The sequence below is a fragment of the Chlorocebus sabaeus genome, chromosome 19 (genome assembly GCF_047675955.1).
Source record: "Chlorocebus sabaeus isolate Y175 chromosome 19, mChlSab1.0.hap1, whole genome shotgun sequence".
NCBI classification, from domain to species: domain Eukaryota; kingdom Metazoa; phylum Chordata; class Mammalia; order Primates; family Cercopithecidae; genus Chlorocebus; species Chlorocebus sabaeus.
In genome coordinates this window covers 9,706,883-9,725,531 of record NC_132922.1, presented here as the reverse complement: position 1 = coordinate 9,725,531, position 18,649 = coordinate 9,706,883, and the positions used below count along the sequence as shown (strand labels likewise).

At 42.2% G+C, this 18,649-nt stretch overlaps 1 protein-coding gene across 2 annotated transcripts in view; it reads left to right on the top strand.

Moving 5' to 3' along the window:
• The window catches only part of EP300 (E1A binding protein p300), a 91,669-nt gene that overhangs the window by 49,392 nt on the left and 23,628 nt on the right, over nucleotides 1-18,649 (top strand). For both annotated transcript variants that reach the window (XM_038007378.2, XM_007975891.3), the window contains 10 exons: nucleotides 390-527; nucleotides 3,210-3,327; nucleotides 4,097-4,271; nucleotides 9,300-9,377; nucleotides 10,387-10,496; nucleotides 11,498-11,635; nucleotides 12,211-12,648; nucleotides 14,255-14,434; nucleotides 14,625-14,769; nucleotides 18,037-18,155. In XM_038007378.2, coding sequence (XP_037863306.1) covers nucleotides 390-527; nucleotides 3,210-3,327; nucleotides 4,097-4,271; nucleotides 9,300-9,377; nucleotides 10,387-10,496; nucleotides 11,498-11,635; nucleotides 12,211-12,648; nucleotides 14,255-14,434; nucleotides 14,625-14,769; nucleotides 18,037-18,155 — 1,639 coding nt within the window. The remainder of the gene's footprint in view (nucleotides 1-389; nucleotides 528-3,209; nucleotides 3,328-4,096; nucleotides 4,272-9,299; nucleotides 9,378-10,386; nucleotides 10,497-11,497; nucleotides 11,636-12,210; nucleotides 12,649-14,254; nucleotides 14,435-14,624; nucleotides 14,770-18,036; nucleotides 18,156-18,649) is intronic.

The following is an 18,649-nucleotide window of genomic DNA, read 5'->3' as shown; positions in this document are numbered from 1 at the left end:
GTGGGAGGTAGAGGTTGCAGTGAGCCAAGATTGCACCATTGCACTCCAGCCTGGGTGACAGAGCAAGACTTTGTCTCAAAAAAAAAAAAAAAAAGAAAAAGAAAAAGAAAATATAACCAACAAAACCCAGAAAATTAAGTCTTATGATATCTTGTGTTAGGACGTCATTCTGCCCTCCAAAGAAATACAGCTTTCCCTCACACAGGTGTGAGCATGCACACTTTAAAATCAGTCTAGTCACACACTTCTCCCTGCCTAACTCCTAAATGCAAATAGAAGTGACATAGCATATTGATCCCATTACAATAATAAGTGTCAGCTTGAATTAAATGAGGTCTTCTTTCTCCTACCTTTCTTAACTAAAACTATTTGGTGACCCCTTTTTGAAGCCCAATGATGAGTGAAAATGCGAGTGTGCCCTCCCTGGGTCCTATGCCAACAGCAGCTCAACCATCCACTACTGGAATTCGGAAACAGTGGCATGAAGATATTACTCAGGATCTTCGAAATCATCTTGTTCACAAACTGTAAGTAAGATTGTGGACATTTCTCATTCGTAAAGAGATGTTATGTTAACATGCTTTCAATCTCCTGGGCATTTAATCACTAAAGGAATATTAGCAGTTTTTCTGTAGCATGGACATTGATGTCGATACTTCTACTCTTGTGGATTTCTTACTGCTGCTGCTTTTTTCCTTTTCAACCTTTCTCACCATCTATAGTAGTCTTTCAGCTTTAACAGTATGTGAACTATTCTGTCTAGTGCCAGTAAATAATACATTAATTAAACATTGTTTTTAGCTATTGCCTTTGCAAAACTTAAATATCTGAGAAAAACTAGGCCTCAGCTCATTAAAATATTGCAGTGATAACATCCTTTTCTGTTACTCCTGGTGGAGCGGGTTTTTTTTGTTTGTTTTTTTGTTTGAGACGGAGTCTCACTGTGTTGCCCAGGCTGGAGTGTAGTGGCACAATCTTGGCTCACTGCAGACTTCGCCTCCCGAGTGCCAGCGATTCTCCTGCCTCAGCCGCCCAGGGAGCTGGGACTACAGGCATGCGCCACCATACCTGGCTAATTTTGGTATTTTTAGTAGAGACGGGGTTTCACCATGTTGGTCAGGCTGACTTCAAATTCCTGACATCAAATGGTACACCTGCCTCAGCTTCCCAAAGTGCTAGGATTACAGGAATGAGCCACCGCGCCTGTCCTGGTAGAACTTTTATTATGTTGATAAGTTGAATCTGGTAAGTTGGTCTCTCTGGGCTTCTCATCCTCCAAATGTGCACATGGCAGTTTATTTTTTTGAGAAGTTGATATATTTCAGGTACTCTCCCCTTACAAACTCCATCTTAATCTAAAGAGTTTTTTTGTCAGATAAAGGAGAGGGAGACATATAGAGCGAGGTAATGAAATGTGCTCAGCATCATAAAAAGGTAGAGCTTGGACCTCGCCGATTACAGAGTTTACCCTTCAAACACCATGCAGTATTTTTTCTTGGAGAAGTCTTTTCATTTCACTTCCAGTTAATAGCAGGGTCTCCTTTACTGTATCCATATTTTTTAATTGATTGAGGAACTATTTATCATTTTGTCTTAATTTGTTTTTAAGTTACACCAGACTACCAATTATATATGTTTCATTTAGGAATTCTTTTTTTCTCCCAGGAACCCATGCTTGCCAATCATTTAGGAATTTTTTTTTTTTTTTTTTGAGACAGAGCCTTGCTCTGTCACCCAGGCTGGAGTGCAGTGTCATGATCTTGGCTTACTGCAACCTCCGTCTTCTGGGTTCAAGCGATTCTCCTGTCTCATCCTCCCAAGTAGCTGGGGTTACAGGTGTATGCCACCACAACTGGCTAATTTTTATATTTTTAGTAGAGATGGGGTTTTACTGTGTTGACCAGGCTGGTCTCGAACTCCTGACCTCAGGTGATCCGCCTACCTCGACCTCCCAGAGTGCTGGGATTATAAGCGTGAGCCACTGCGTTCAGCCAGGAGTTCTTCATTGGTAGCACTAAGTAATGGAATTTGACAAGGAAAGAACTTCACAAGTTTAATGAAATTATTCCTTTAATAAAGAATAACCCATCTCTTATTTTGTGACAAACTATTCAGTAACTTTTATTTAGTGGACAGAGATGATTATTTAGGATTGATCATTTGACTTTACATTAAAAGTTTATTATATATGCTCAACTTTTCTATCAACTCGGTATTCTTCTGGACTTCCATTTATATCTTCTTTATCTGGTTCCTTCAAGTCCTATGCAACTGAGTACGAGATATCCAAATAAAATTAATGCCCAAAGAGCACATTTATTAGTCATAAGAAATACTAGTGCAAAACATTCTGTTAGGGAATTGCATGAAAGTGAAAAACTGAATCTAACAGAATCATTATGAATTTCTGCTCTCTCCACTTCGGGTTTTTGGTTTTTTGTTTGTTTTTTATAAGCCTTTTTCAGAACACTTCAAGTTTTTGATGTCTTCACATTTTAGAGTGGTTAATAAATTTTATTTCAGTAAGCTAAGTAATAAATACAGAAGAGTAGATGGAGCTCTGAAGGCTTCTGCTACTTGATACTATGACAAGGCCTGTTTTCCTCACTGTCTTTAGTATGTAGCCCACTGTAATATTTTGCTTTACATCTAGAGTAACAGGGACCAAAGAGTATTTTTTATAGAGTCGTTTCTTATATTGTGCTCGGAAATACAGACAAAAATTCTTTTGTTTATCACAGAAAGACAATTTCATTTCAGTAAGTATTATATTTTAATGTATCTCACCTTGCCACTTTTTCTGTGTGTGTTCCTCTATGTGTTCAGTGTATAAAAATTGGAAAAAGTCTAATTAAAATCTGACATGCTAGCCGGGCGCAGTGGCTCACACATATAATCCCAGCACTTTGGGAGGCCGAGGCGGGCAGATTATCTGAGGTTGGGAGTTTGAGACCAGACTGACCAACATGGAGAAACCCCGTCTCTATTAAAAGTATAAAATTAGTGGGGCATGGGAGCACATGCCTGTAATCCCAGCTACTTGGGAGGCTGAGGCAGGAGAATCACTTGAACCTGGGAGACGGAGGTTGTGGTGAGCCGAGATCGTGCCATTGCACTCCAGCCTGGGCAACAAGAGCGAGACTCCGTCTCAGGGAAAAAAAAAAAAAAAGCTGACATGCTATTACACTGGTAGGATTTTCTTTTTCCAGCGTCCAAGCCATATTTCCTACACCGGATCCTGCTGCTTTAAAAGACAGACGGATGGAAAACCTAGTTGCATATGCTCGGAAAGTCGAAGGGGACATGTATGAATCTGCAAACAATCGAGTGAGTGTCTAGTTTTTTTTCTATTAATAGCCAAGATCGAGCCTGTTGTGGTTATTTTATTCCTTTTTGGCATGTACAAGTAGTACATGTGCTTCAGACGGGGACACGCTGTAGCTACCCTGTCTTATTATCACCAAGCACAGTTAGGATAACAATGCAATTTCTTAAGTGTATGTCATCAAGAATTTTGTGTTTTTCCTCCTAATGCAGTGCACTCATGTGGCACTTTATCTGATTGTCCTGTCAACCTAAAAAGTGGCTGAGTGCGTGCAGTGGCTCGATGCCTGTAATCCCAGCAGTTTGGAAGTCTGAGGTGGGCGGATCCCTTGAGCCTAGGAGTTGGAGACCAGCCCGGGCAACATAGCAAAACCCCATCTCTACAAAAAATACAAAAAATTAGCCAGGCATGGTGGCGCGTGCCTGTAGTCCCAGCTACTCAAAAGGCTAAGGTGGGGGAATCACCGGAGCCTTGGAAGTCAAGCTACAGTGATTCATGGTTGTGCCACTGGTAACAGAGGGAGACCTTGTCTCTCCCAAAAACAGGAGGGGGGTGGTGCTGAGCTGTTAACAGCTCTGTTCTCTCTTCACTGGAATATAATGAAGTAGCGACTTACTATTGTTAATGGCAGTTCAGTTTCTCTACGTAAGTTGAACTTTCTAAATTGGCACCATATAGAATGAAACTAATATCTGTTCTCAGTTTATTCTGTTACCTGGTGGTAGTTCCTTTTTTCCTCATCTCCCTTATTTTACTTCAACAATTCAAAAGGCGGAGTACTACCACCTTCTAGCTGAGAAAATCTATAAGATCCAGAAGGAACTAGAAGAAAAACGAAGGACTAGACTACAGAAACAGAACATGCTACCAAATGCTGCAGGCATGGTTCCAGTTTCCATGAATCCAGGGCCTAACATGGGACAGCCGCAACCAGGAATGACTTCTAGTAAGTGTTTTTTGTTATATTTCTATTTGAGAGAAATTGATAATAAAATAGTTTCTATCCAGAGTCATTAATTTCTATAAGCTTGTGTAACTATTCTGGAGTTTTTTAAATAACTATTTGCCTTTGCAGAGAAAATAACTCATCTACTAGTAAAAACAGAAGCAGAACAAGTATATTTAAGATGTCTGGGCATGGTACTTAACATACCTTGATAATCTGGCAATGTTTTTAGAGCCCAAGGTGTAAACTTCTCTAATAGTGACACCTGGAAAGCGATAGCCTACAGATATGCACAGATTTCTCTGAGACTGGCTTGTGTGGTAAGTAGCCAGTAGATGTTTGTAGGCTGACCAGGTTCAGGAGCCCTGTAACACACATAATATCATATTACACTGTCACACTTCCTTCTTGACCAAAAATATTCTAAGGCTAGGAACGCTTTCTTTTCTTTTTTCTTTTTTTTTTCCTTTTAATTACATTTATTTTAATGCCGAATTTACTTGCATTACCATAATTTTTTGTTTCTTCAGTTTCTTCTCAGATCTCTTTTTCTTCTGGGCAACCTCCTCTTCTGGTTTAGGAACAATCTATTCCTTTTCAGTAAGGATCATCTCAGTGTGGCAGGGAAAGCTCATGTATGGGTTAATCCGACCATGAGCTCTGTAGGTCCGTTGGCGCATCTTAAGTGCTTTGTTCACTTGGATATGCTCGATGACCAGAGAATCTACATCTAAACCCTTAAGTTCAGCATTACTCTCTGCGTTTTTAAGCATGTGCAGCAAAAATTCAGCACTCTTTTTGGGCCACCGACCTTATGTCCAGCCCCACTGCTTGGCCTGGGCACATCTGCCAACTCCACCATTGTAAGGTCGGAATTGTACGCACTGTTTCTGTAAAGTGACATCTTTCAGATACTTCGTGGCTTTTCGAATATGCATACCCTTGATGGCCTGGGCAGTTTCACGAGTGTTCTTAAAGTGAACACGAAGATTGGAACCTCTTGATTTGCATGATTTCGTGGGGTTCTCTGGGTCAAGTGAACAGCGAACCATTTTCACAGATTACCTCAGGCCGCTTAGGGAAAGAGGTTTTTGTTTTTGTTTTTGTTTTTTAAAAAGACAAGAGCCTCACTCTGTCAACCAGACTGGAGTACAGTGGTATGATCTTGGATCATTGCAGCTTCCGCCTTCCAGGTTCAAGCAACCTGGGATTGCTTGATTCAATCAAGCAAGGATTCAGGCACGTTCAAGGATTATAGGCACGTGCCACCACGCCTGTCTTAATTTTTTTATTTTTCATAGAGATGGGGTTTTGCCCTGTTCGCCTGGCTGATCTCAAACTCCTGGCCTCAAATGATCAGCCCACCTTGGTCTCCCGAAGTACTAGGATTACAGGCATGAGCCACCGCTCCCTGCCTGGAAGCATCATTTAAAATTACATTTTGGGCTGGGCGCGGTGGCTCAGGCCTGTAATCCCAGCACTTTGGGAGGCCGAGACGGGCGGATCACGAGGTCAGAAGATTGAGACCATCCTGGCTAACATGGTGAAACCCCGTCTCTACTAAAACTACAAAAAAACTAGCCGGGCGAGGTGGCGGGCGCCTGTACTCCCAGCTACTTGGGAGGCTGAGGCAGGAGAATGGCGTGAACCCGGGAGGCGGAGCTTGCAGTGAGCTGAGATCCGGCCACTGCACTCCAGCCCCAGCGACAGAGCGAGACTCTGTCTCCAAAAAAAAAAAAAAAAAAAAATTACATTTTGACAGCTTCCGTTTCTGGTTATAGCATCATTATTGACCTGATGAATTAACCAGATAGCCAAGACTATGATAAATTGTCTTAATCTTTGACTTATTGGTAGGATCAAAGTAGTGAAATATGGAGCAGGCACACCATTTTCAGGAATGACACAGGCTGTTTAAATGCTGTGAGCAAGGCTGTGATAGGAAAAACCTGCATTTACTGAGTTAGGAAATGCTCATGACCTATCAGAAAGTGCCAGCTGAGCCAGCAGGTAGTAAACTTCATACCCTCAGTAGATTATAAGTGGGCTAAGAAGTTCATCTCTTTCATTCATTGAAGTAGTAAAGTAAATAACCATTGGTTACCACTGGCCTTTAGCAGCCTCATTTGCTAACTGAAGTGTGCCAGGTACTGTTTTCTAATGTGTAAAAAGATGGCAGGAGCAACATTGCTGAGGAAATACCATATGTGGAGGCTGCCCAATAGTAAGGAAAAACACATATTTTTTGAGTAGTTTGTTAGAGAACAAATTTTGAGGAATGAAAAAGTCAAAATTTGAGTTGAGACTGCTTCAGTACATGATTTAAACTTGAGTAGTAACTAAAGATTAAAAAAAAAAAAAAAAAAAAGGCCGGGCGCAGTGGCTCACGCCTGTAATCCCAGCACTTTGGGAGGCCGAGGTGGGCGGATCACGAGGTCAGGAGATCGAGACCATCCTGGCTAACTTGGTGAAACCCCGTCTCTACTAAAAATACAAAAAAATTAGCTGGGCATGGTGGCGGGCGCCTATAGTCCCAGCTACTCGGGAGGCTGAGGCAGTAGAATGGCGTGAACCCGGGAGGTGAAGCTTGCAGTGAGCGGAGATCGCGCCACTGCACTCCAGCCTGGGCAACAGAGCAAGACTCCGTCTCAAAAAAAAAAAAAAGGCTAGGCGCGGTGGCTCACACCTGTAATCCCAGCACTTTGGGAGGCCGAGGCGGGTGGATCACGAGGTCAGGAGATCAAGACCATCCTGGCTAACACAGTGAAACCCCGTCTCTACTAAAGAATACAAAAAATTAGCCAGGCATAGTGGCGAGTGCCTGTAGTCCCTGCTACTCGGGAGGCTGAGGCAGGAGAATGGCATGAACCAAGGAGGCAGAGGTTGCCGTGAGCCAAGATTGTGCCACTGCACTCCAGCCTGGGTGACAGAGCAAGACTCCGTCTCAAAAATAAATAAAATAAAGTGGACAGGCCAGGTATGGTGGCTCATGCCTTGTAATCCCAGCACTTTGGGGAGGCTGAGACAGGTGGATAATGAGGTCAGGAGATGGAGACCATCCTGGCTAACATGGTGAAACCCTATCTCTACTAAAAATACAAAAAATTAGCCGAGTGTGGTGGCGGGCACCTGTAGTCCCGGCAACTCAGGAGGCTGAGGCAGGAGAATGGTGTGAACCCAGGAGGTGGAGCTTGCAGTGAACTGAGATTGCGCCACTGCACTCCTCCCTGGGCAATAGAGCAAGACTCCATCTCAAAAAAAAAAAAAAAGGTGGACATACATGAGATACTTGGTTTTGAATTTACTCAATTTCTGGGTGAATTTGAGAATTTACTCAAGTTCTGGGTGAAATTTGAGCCAAGTCTAAAGTCTCTGAGATACTAAATTGTATTCTAATGTCAGTATAAACAGTATGGTACTGATGTAAGCAGGAATAAATGGTAGTGGAACTGAGTATCAGCCTTAAGTATATGTTGACCTTTAGCTCGTACTAAATCTGACATTTTGTAGAATGAGATTTTTACCTTAATCTGATACACAGAAAATAAAAGAAGCATAAAAGGGGTCGAGCATGGTGGTGGCTCATGCCTGTAATCCCAGCTCTTTGGGAGGCTAAGGCTGCAGATCAGTTGAGCTCAGGAATTCAGGATCAGCCTGGGCAACATGGAGAAACTCCGTCTCTACAAAAAATACAAAAGTTAGCCAGACATGGGGGCGTGTGCCTTGTAGTACCAGCTACTCAGGAGGATGAGGCAGAAACATTACTTGAGCCCAGGAGGTGGAGGCTGCAGTGAGCCATGATTGTGCCACTGCACAATTTTTATGTAACGAGCATGGATTATGCATGTACTTTTTATAAAGCTTGCAGAGTTATAGATAAAGGCTTATATAAATGTTGAGCATTTCCTCTGTCAGTTTTGCTCATTTACTAAAGGTTGAAATTTGTCTGAAGGAATAGACATCTACTTAGAAGAGTAGCATGTCTTCTTCTCCTATGCCTTAGGCTTGAGTGCACAGCCCTTGACGAAGGGTGTGGCCAGGGTGGAGCCAGGTCACTGCAGACATCTGTCCTTTCTCAGGGTGCTGTAAAAATATTATTTTCTCTGTGCACTATGTTGAAAGTGCTACACTAGAGCATGTGCTGATAATCCAGGAAGAAGACCTTAGGATTTATGTATGTATGTTGTACTTTATTAAGAATTATTTCTATTTTTGTATTTAAGAGGTACATGATATGTAGTGTGGTATAATGTGCATATTATTTAAAATCAATGTTCACAGTTTGTGTGCATAAAAACATTGTACATGATCAGATTTGGCCACCATTAGACATTCATAGCTATTATCCATGGGGATACTCTGTTGCATGCCAACCAGAGGCAGACTTTGTTAAACAGTAACATACTAAATGCTGTAATAGCTTTACTTTTTTTTTTTCTTTTTTTTTTTTTTTTTTTTTTTTGAGACAGAGTCTTGCTCTGTAGCCCAGGCTGGAGTGCAGTGGTGCGATCTTGGCTCACTGCACCTTCCGCCTCCCAGGTTCATATGATTCTCCTGCCTCAGCCTCCTGAGTAGCTGGGATTACAGGTGCCCACCAACACTCCTGGCTAATTTTTTTCTATTTTTAGTAGAGATGGGGTTTCGCCATGTTGGCTAGGCTGGTTTTGAACTCCTGACCTTAAGTGATCCACCCACCTCAGCCTCCCAAAGTGCCAGGATTACAGGTGTGAGCCACTGTGCCTGGCCTATAATGGCTTCAATAGCTTATTTTTCTATCAACATTGAAAGCACCCGGGCTTATAAAGGAATACCAACAAATCTTCTTGGAGACATTTTTCTGTATTCCAGAAATAACATTTTCTTCAAGTTTCTGTCTAGTTCAGAGCTTTATTTTGTGTGATTCATACTTAATTTTCAAAGGTATTATTAAAAATATTTTGTGGGGTTTGTGTGTGCAGTGAGTTTTTTTTTGGTTGTTTAAGGGCAGATGGTGCAAAGATACTTCTTTGTTTCTCTTTTTTACTCTAGATGGTCCTCTGCCTGACCCAACTATGATCCGTGGCAGTGTGCCAAACCAGATGATGCCTCGGATAACTCCACAATCTGGTAAATAGTGGAAAAAAAAAAAATTATTTTAAAAGAATCCCTGGTGTGCTGCAAGATAATACTTACTACCTTGATACCCACTTTATGCCAACAGCAAGTGTCATGATTACCTGCCCATAGAGGAAGAGGGGGTGAAGAGCAGGTTGGCTGGCAGATCACAGGGCAGGTGACATTAAATGATCAAACATCCATTTAAAAACAACTGCAGGCTGGGCGCAATGGCTCACGCTTGTAATCCCAGCACTTTGGGAGGCTGAGGCTGGTGTACCACCTGAGGTCAAGTATGAGACCATCCTGGCCAATGTGTTGAAACCCTGTCTTCTAGTGAAAATACAAAAATTAGCCAAGTGTGGTGGCACAGGCCTGTAATCCCATCTACTCGGGAGGCTGAGGCTGGAGAATCACTTAAACCCAGAAGGTGGAGTTTGCAATGAAGCGAGATCTTGCCGCTGCACCCCAGCCTGGGTGACAGCGAGACTCCGTCTCAAAAAAAAAAAAGCAGATTGTAAAATTTGTAAAATTCAGTTTGAAGATCCTGTTAATAATGTCTGTTTACAACTGCTGTGAGACATATTTATTTATACTTACAAGGTTGAAAGCCAGTTTATTAGTCCTGATAAAATCGTATAGAATCAGGGCTGGGCACGGTGGCTCACACCTGTATGTATCCCAGCACTTTGGGAGGCCTAAGCGGGCGGATCATGAGGTCAGGAGATCGAGACCATCCTGGCTAACACGGTGAAACCCTGTCTCTACTAAAAATATAAAAAATTAGCCAGGCGTGGTGGTGGGCTCTTGTAGTCCCAGCTACTCGGGAGGCTGAGGCAGAAGAATGGCGTGAACCCGGGAGGCGTGCAGTGAGCCAAGATGACACCACTGCACTCCAGCCCGGGCAACAGAGCAAGACTCTTATTTCAAAAAAAGATGTAGAATCAGACATAAGAATTCTGTCTTTTATTCTTCAGTTTCAGAAAGGCGTTCAGATCTAATATTTTGCACATATTCACAGGTTTGAATCAATTTGGCCAGATGAGCATGGCCCAGCCCCCTATCGTACCCCGGCAAACCGCTCCTCTTCAACACCATGGACAGTTGGCTCAGCCTGGAGCGCTCAACCCGGTTAGTTTGACGTCTTTAGTAATCTTTTTGGCCTTTACCTGGTATTTTGAAAATCCTGTTTCTTCTTAATTTATAAATGCTCACAGTTATTTAAACAGACCATAACTCCTAGTTCTTCTGTAATTCTTCTGTATTTAATTCTACTAGAAAGCTGACCAAAAAACGAAAACAGCCAGGCCCTTGTCCCTGGAGTGTCAATGTTTAGTGGCCTGCATGCGTTTTCATGGTCACTTCTCTTCCCTGATGTCTGTCTTCCCTTCTCCAGGCAGAGAACTGTCTTTTTGCAAGGTCGATGGTGCATTTGCCTGGTTCTTGAGCCCGGAGAAGAGAGGCTAGGCTTCTGCTCCTTATGCGAACTCTTAACCACTCCATCTCTCTACCTTGACCCCGACCCTCCTGCTGCCCTTTAGAGTTAGCTGGTGCCTCTGAATCTTGGCTCCTTTGGGGCCCCTTCTTGTCTTAGGAAGTTTTTTGCCTTTGGAGATTTCTTTCTTTAAGGCCTGAATTTGTGTAGGGTAATTTTAGAAATGAAATATAACATTGCTAGAGCATTTGTGGACCATGAATGCTACCAGATTCTGCCACAACTTGTGAGATTTTACTTGTTTTTACATATTATGGGTCTTAGAATTTGTGTTATTACTACATCACTGACATGAGCTCATGAAATTGTGATTAACTCTCCTCACTTAACAGAGCATGCAAAGAAAGTTACCTGCTATCCTTGTGCTAGACATATTTGTGTACCAAGAGAATGTGTGTTTGTTCCATCCTCTTACTATTTCTTGAGAGTAGACCTAGGTAAACTGTGAGGCTATTTCCCTTTTTCTGCATAAGAGTCAGTTGTTCTACAACTTTCTTCCTTCTCCTCTCCAGCCCTTTTCACCTATACTCCTGTCATAAACTTTGCTTAATAAACCTGACATTAGGACCTTTTGATGATTTTAGTTATAGTAGAATAACTGTAATGAAGCAGTTTGGTGATCTGTGTTTTTTTGCAGCCTATGGGCTATGGGCCTCGTATGCAACAGCCTTCTAACCAGAGCCAGTTCCTTCCTCAGACTCAGTTCCCATCACAGGGAATGAATGTAACAAATATGCCTTTGGCTCCGTCCAGTGGTCAAGCTCCAGTGTCTCAAGTATGTCTCATAAGTGGATTTTTTACTTATTTTTGATTCTTGAAATTTATCTTGACGTAGGTTTTTATAGGAAAGAGTGGCAGCAAATAGTGGGTGAAAACAGATGATTTTTTTAAAAAATAACAGTTTTAGACTTAGGGTGTTCTGAACCTGAAGAGATTATTCTGTGACATAGCAATGGTGTTAATTGTTACAAATTAGGAAATAATATGAATGGATGGTTTTATTTTTAGTAGTGAACACTTAAGTAAATCTTAGAATTAAACACAATGTAGAAGGAACTCTGGCTGAAGAGAGCATAGGCAGGCCCTAGAGCACTGTGCACTCAATTCTGTCGTTTTTCTGCAGTGGCTGAGGCCATTCGGCTGAATGGTTTGAAGTCTCTTTACTTAAGTACTCTATCGATGGTGCTGTCCAAAGCTATATCCCCAGTAATAGGGTATTTTACACATTTTGAAATAGACACATTGTACTCTTTTTTTAACCAGTTTGTGTCCTAAATTCATATAATGTGCCATGTAAGTATTTCCTTAATTCTGTTTTGAATTGCTGTCTTACGTTTTTTATTTTAACAGGCACAAATGTCTAGTTCTTCCTGCCCGGTGAACTCTCCTATAATGCCTCCGGGGTCTCAGGGGAGCCACATTCACTGTCCCCAGCTTCCTCAACCAGCTTTACATCAGAATTCACCCTCGCCTGTACCTAGTCGTACCCCGACCCCTCACCATACTCCCCCAAGCATAGGGGCTCAGCAGCCACCAGCAACAACAATTCCAGCCCCTGTTCCTACACCTCCTGCCATGCCACCTGGGCCACAGTCCCAGGCTCTACATCCCCCTCCAAGGCAGACACCTACACCACCAACAACACAACTTCCCCAACAAGTACAGCCTTCACTTCCTGCTGCACCTTCTGCTGACCAGCCCCAGCAGCAGCCTCGCTCACAGCAGAGCACAGCAGCGTCTGTTCCTACCCCAACAGCACCGCTGCTTGCTCCACAGCCTGCAACTCCAGTAAGTAGAGATTTGATTTAGGCAGAATCATTAGAGCTGTACTATAGTATTATATTATTTCTGGGTCATTTCTGTTACTCTCTTTTGCTTTATCTCTTACTGTTTTCTCCACAAGTAGAGTGTAATCTGTTTTTCATTAGGGACTTTCTTATCCTGTTTTGCATTCCTGTGATAGGACCTATCGTAGCAGGAGTGTAAAGATTTTATTTAGCTCTGACTTTGACCATTATGTTTCATGTTGTATCCTGAGGTCTGAAGGTACGTAAAGGGGTATGACAAGGGGACACAGTCCTTGTCTTTATTTAGTATATTATTTAGTGCAACACATAAATTTTACATATATTTAAAGAATCTTTTTCAAACAGTTTGAGCTATAAAACTTAGAGATTAAATTGAAATATTGCAGATTGGGCAGGCGCGGTGGCTTATACCTTTCATCCCAGCACTTTGGGAGGCCTTGGCGGGCAGATCACTTGGGGTCAGGAGTTTGAGACCAGCCTGGCCAACATGGTGGTCAGAGACAGGTCAACCCTGTCTCTACAAAAAAATACAAAAATTAGCCAGACGTGGTAGTGGGTACCTGGGAGGTGGAGGTTGCAGTGATCCAAGATCACGCCACTGCACTCCAGACTAGGCGACAGAGTGAGACTCTGTCTTTAAAAAAAAAAAAAAAAAAAAAAAAAAATTGCAGATTTATTAGTCCCTGTGGCCCTAACCAAAGTTGAAAAATTATCTAAGATGAGAGAATTATATACCCAGAACAACCTGTAGCTTCCTTGTGAGAGGTTAGTTATGTATATAATAAAAATCCAAATTCTTATCTAATAGTTGAATCCTTATTAATATAACTTTTTTTAAGGGTTTAGAAGCTTCTACTTTGATATCGATACTAATATATTCTCAGTCACGTTGATGAACTGAGAAGTCCCATGAGTCACAGCCATTTTATAAAGTACTGTACTTGATGGACAACTGGTTCATCGTGGCCTCTGATAGACAAGGAAGGACAGAATGAGAGAGGAACCAGTGGATCTGCTTGATTTTATTCTTTATAAAATCAAAGTAGTTCCAGAAAATACTGACTTCTCATTAGGAGGTTTCTTATGACAAGCCTTAGGGAAAAGACAGAGAATGCCAGTTATCTCATTAGAATCTAGTGATTCCAAACAGCCGCTCTGTGGGACGTCATTATATTTATTGTCTCTTTTTCTGTATCTTTGAAATTTTGTCTGGTGAGAAGGTAAAAACAAAAAAGATAGCCAGTCTTTATTATTTTCTTTCACTCGCTTCTGTATAAATGTGAGCTCCTCTGAAGCAGACATCTTTGAAATCCCCACACACTGCCAGATAATGATAGTTATCAATGAAATAGTTGCTGGCTCTTTGATGTACAACCAGCCAACCAGTATTTACAAGTCTTAATTCTCCTGTTCTTAAGTATAATTAAAGGAGGTGAAATGGGCAGAGCAAATGAAAGCACTGTGAATGAATATAAGCCAAGAAATAGGTGGCTAATTCTGCTGTCTTGTTGCTTACCTTACATTCTGATTGTATCATTGGCAAACTCTTTGTGTGTCTCACCCACTCCCCTTGTTTTTCTACCCAGCTTTCCCAGCCAGCTGTAAGCATTGAAGGACAGGTGTCAAACCCTCCATCTACTAGTAGCACAGAAGTGAATTCTCAGGCCATTCCTGAGAAGCAGCCTTCCCAGGAAGTAAAGATGGAGGCCAAGATGGAAGTGGATCAACCGGAACCAGCAGATACTCAACCGGAGGATATTTCAGAGGTGAGAGAGTAGGGCAATTACTGTTTGATTTGGTTAGGACCCCAGTCCAGGAACCCAGTTTTTAAAAAATATTGCAGAAAAATACTTTGATAATTAGATCTCATGGCATAGATTTTGCATGAGAAAGGGTGTTCAGACTACTGATTCCCAACTAGATATCTTTGGAATACTAAAAACTCTTACCTTTTAGTCTAAAGTGGAAGACTGTAAAATGGAACCTACAGAAACAGAAGAGAGAAGCACTGAGTTAAAAACTGAAATAAAAGAGGAGGAAGATCAGCCAAGTACTTCAGCTACCCAGTCATCTCCGGCTCCAGGACAGTCAAAGAAAAAGAGTGAGTCTCTTAAACCGTTTGTTCTGGGGGTAGATGAAGAAACCAAAGACCCAGGGCAGAATTGCAGTCATGCCTCTTGGGCCTCAGAAGTTGCCATTAATGTGATTTCATTAACCTTGAAGCCCTGGGCCTGGTCTCTTCATTGTTATTAATAATTTTTCTCTTTCTTTCTTTCTTTTTTTTTTAATATTCACTTGCAGCAACCAAAAAGTTTGTCATTCCCCTCATTTCTTCAGGGTTCCGTGTGTTAGTACCCCCTAAAAATTTTCTTATTTTTCAAGAGAGAAGTGTTTGTAAATAGCCTTGACTAAAATGCAGGAAAGAATAGCAATAATAATAGCATTTGTCATTCACCTCCTGTGTGCTAAGTACCCACATTGTCTCATTTAATAATTTATTTGTCTTTTTTGTTTTTGTTTTTGTTTTTGTTTTTGTTTTTGTTGGATTCGGAGTCTCGCTACGTCGCCAGGCTGGAGTGCAGTGGCGGGATCTCAGCTCACTGCAACCTCCACCTCCCAGGTTCAAGTGATTCTCCTGCCTCAGCCTCCCAAGTAGCTGGGACTACATGCGCATGCCACCACGCCCATCTAATTTTTGTATTTTTAGTAGAGACAGGATTTCACCACGTTGGCCAGGATATTCTCAATCTCTTGACATCGTCATCGGCCCGCCTTGGCTTCCCAAAGTGCTGGGATTACAGGCATCAACCACCGCGCCCGGCCTCATTTAATAATTTCACAACAACTCTGAGGTTATTGGCCTGAAGCTTAGCAAAGTTAGGTAATTTTCCATGGGTTACTCAGCTGACCCCAGTGCGTAGGCTAGGATGCAGACCCAGGCAGTCTGAGGCAAAGTGCTCAAATCTAGCCATTCCAGCAAGTGTTAATTGACTATTTTAGGACTAGAACTTTTTGTAGCTCTAGTGATCTGCAAAAGGCACCAGGTAGGACATACCTGAGGAGTGAGTCTGCTGGCTCTTACAGATGATGTATATTAAAAAGTGTTCCATTAATACAATGTGTTGTAAAATGTCGGGATTAAAAAATTGTTTTCATTTTAAAAATAAGACTCGTATATATTGAGGTATTTTAATATAGGCTGCAACAAACCCAATCTTACTATTGGCAATCTCTCTTTAAAATGTCTAATCCCTCATGCCTGTAATCCCACCATTTTGGGAGGCCGAGGCAGATAGATCACTTGAGGTCAGGAGTTCAAGACCAGCCTGGCCATTATGGTGAAACTGTGTCTCTACTAAAAGTACAAAAATTAGCCGTGTGTGGTGGCTGTCACCCGTAGTCCAATCTACTTGGAAGGCTGAGGCAGGAGAATCACTTGAACCCGGGAGGTGGAAGGAGATTGCAGTGAGCCAAGATGGCGCCACTGCACTCCAGCCTGAGTGACAGAGAGTAATTGTCTCAAATAAATAAAATATCTAATTTTACAAGTTTATTCAAGTAGTCCTTATTTTTAGCACAGCTAAGTATGAGCGACAAGCATCTTTGTAGTCTGATTTCCCCCCCTCCATGACAACCCCCCAGAGGTGAAAAATATCTAAAGTAACAAATATACTCTCCCAATGATGAAAATTTTTTTGCACATTAGGAAAAATTAAGACCCTTGCTAAAGCTTTCTAAATCACTAGCTTCTCATAACTGTTTAATTCTATTTGGGACACACCGGCAAATTTTTCTGGACTTTGAGGGAAATATCATTGAGAAACAGTTTTGAACTTAATTTGATCAACTAACTCTGTTGTTTTAGCAATACTGTTTTTGTTCTCTCTTTTTTTTTTTTTTTTTTTTTTTTGAGACGGAGTCTTGCTCTGTCGCCCAGGCTGGAGTGCAGTGGTGCAATCTCAGCTCACTGCAAGCTCCACCTCCCAGGTTCACGCCATTCTCCTGCCTCAGCCTCCCGAGTAGCTGGGACTACAGGCGCCCGTCACCACGCCTGGCTAATTTTTTTTGAATTTTTAGTAGAGACAGGGTTTCACTGTGTTAGCCAGGATGGTTTCGATCTCCTGATCTCATGATCCCCCATCTCGGCCTCCCAAAGTGCTGGGATTACAGGCGTGAGCCACTGCGCCCAGCCTTTTTTTTTTTTTTTTTGAGGCAGAGTCTCGCTCTGTCACCCGGGAGGGAGTGCGTTGGCACGATCTCGGCTCATTGCAAGCTCTGCTTCCTGGGTTCATGCCATTCTCCTGCCTCAGTCTCCTGAGTAGTTGGGATTACAGGCACCCACCACCACGCCCAGCTAATTTTTTATATTTTTGGTAGAGATGGGGTTTCACTGTGTTAGCCAGGATGGTCTCCATCTCCTGACCTTGTGATCCGCCTGCCTCAGCCTCCCAGAGTGCTGGGATTACAGGCATGAGCCACCATGCTCGGCCGTCTCTTAAACTTAAACCTAACATTCGTCATTAAAATAGTACGTGTCTCTTTTTCTTTGGCTCTAAAATACCAAGCAGTTTAATGAAGGAGTCTTCTGTTCTGTGCCCCTGACTCCTTGTAGTATAAGACAATACCAGATCTAGTCTAGTTCCTGACTTGTTAAATACTGATGTCATGAAGAAAGACTTTTCCTTTCTTGCTTGACTGCATCTCCCGCTAAACATGAGTATCTTGTATCTTGTGAACCTTTTTTTTTTTTTTTTGGAGATGGAGTCTCACTCTGTTGTCCAGGCTGGAGTGCAGTGGCGCGATCTCGGCTCACTGCAACATCTGCCTCCCGAGTTTAAGCAATTCTCTTGCCTCAGCCTCCTGAGTAACAGACTAGCGCACCACCACGTCCAACTAATTTTTTGTATTTTTAGTAGAGATGAGGTTTCACCAGGTTGGCCAGGCTGAAACTCCTGACCTCAAAGTGATCCGTCCACCTCAGCCTCCCAAAGTGCTGGGATTATAGACGCAAGCCACTGTGCTTGGTCCCGTGGACTGTCCCATTTGGCAGTCTCTTCATAAATTTTTAGAAGCCTTTGGATTCTGTTTCTAATTGACCAAGTCTGTCTTCACTGAATTTGTGACTGAAAAGTTAAGCTGAGGGTGAAGGGTGTTTAAAGGTGATAAGATGCAGTTTTTTAGGAGCTGCCTGAAGCAAAGCAGGGCTTAGAATGTAGAATCAGTAATTGAGCCCGTAGCGATATTTCCATGGGGACAGAGTAGTTAATTTTGTTATTTGATTCTTGGGATGCTTTTAGAGCTTCAGCCTGAATGGTTTTTTAAAGTTCTTTTGCTTAATTGATAACTAATTTCAAATGCACTTTTTAAGTTTTCAAACCAGAAGAACTACGACAGGCACTGATGCCAACATTGGAGGCACTTTACCGTCAGGATCCAGAATCCCTTCCTTTTCGTCAACCTGTGGACCCTCAGCTTTTAGGAATTCCTGTAAGTATTTGGTGGTACTTCTGACTTTGTTTTTTAATTTGATAACAGCTTTGTTGAGAGATAATTTACTTTCCAAACAGTGTAGCCACTCATTTCAGATTTACAGGTCAGTGGTTTTTTTTTCCTGAGACAGGGTCTTATTCTGGTTGGCCAGGCTGGAGTGCAGTAACACGATCTTGGCTCACTACTGTCTCCACCTCCTGGGCTCAGGTGATTCTCCCATTTCAGCCTCCTGAGTTAGCTGGGATTACATTCATGCGCTACCTCACCTGGCTAGTTTTTTGTATTTTTTAGTAGAGACGGGGTTTTGTCATGTTGCCCAGGCTGGTCTTGAACGCCTGGACTCAAGCAATTGGCCCATCTCAGCCTCCCAGAGTGCTGAATTATAGGTGTGAGCCACTGGGCCTGGCCTAATTCAGTGATTTTTAGTATATTCACAGAGTTGTGCATGACACTTTTATTTTCATCATCTGAAAAAAATCCTTTACCATTAA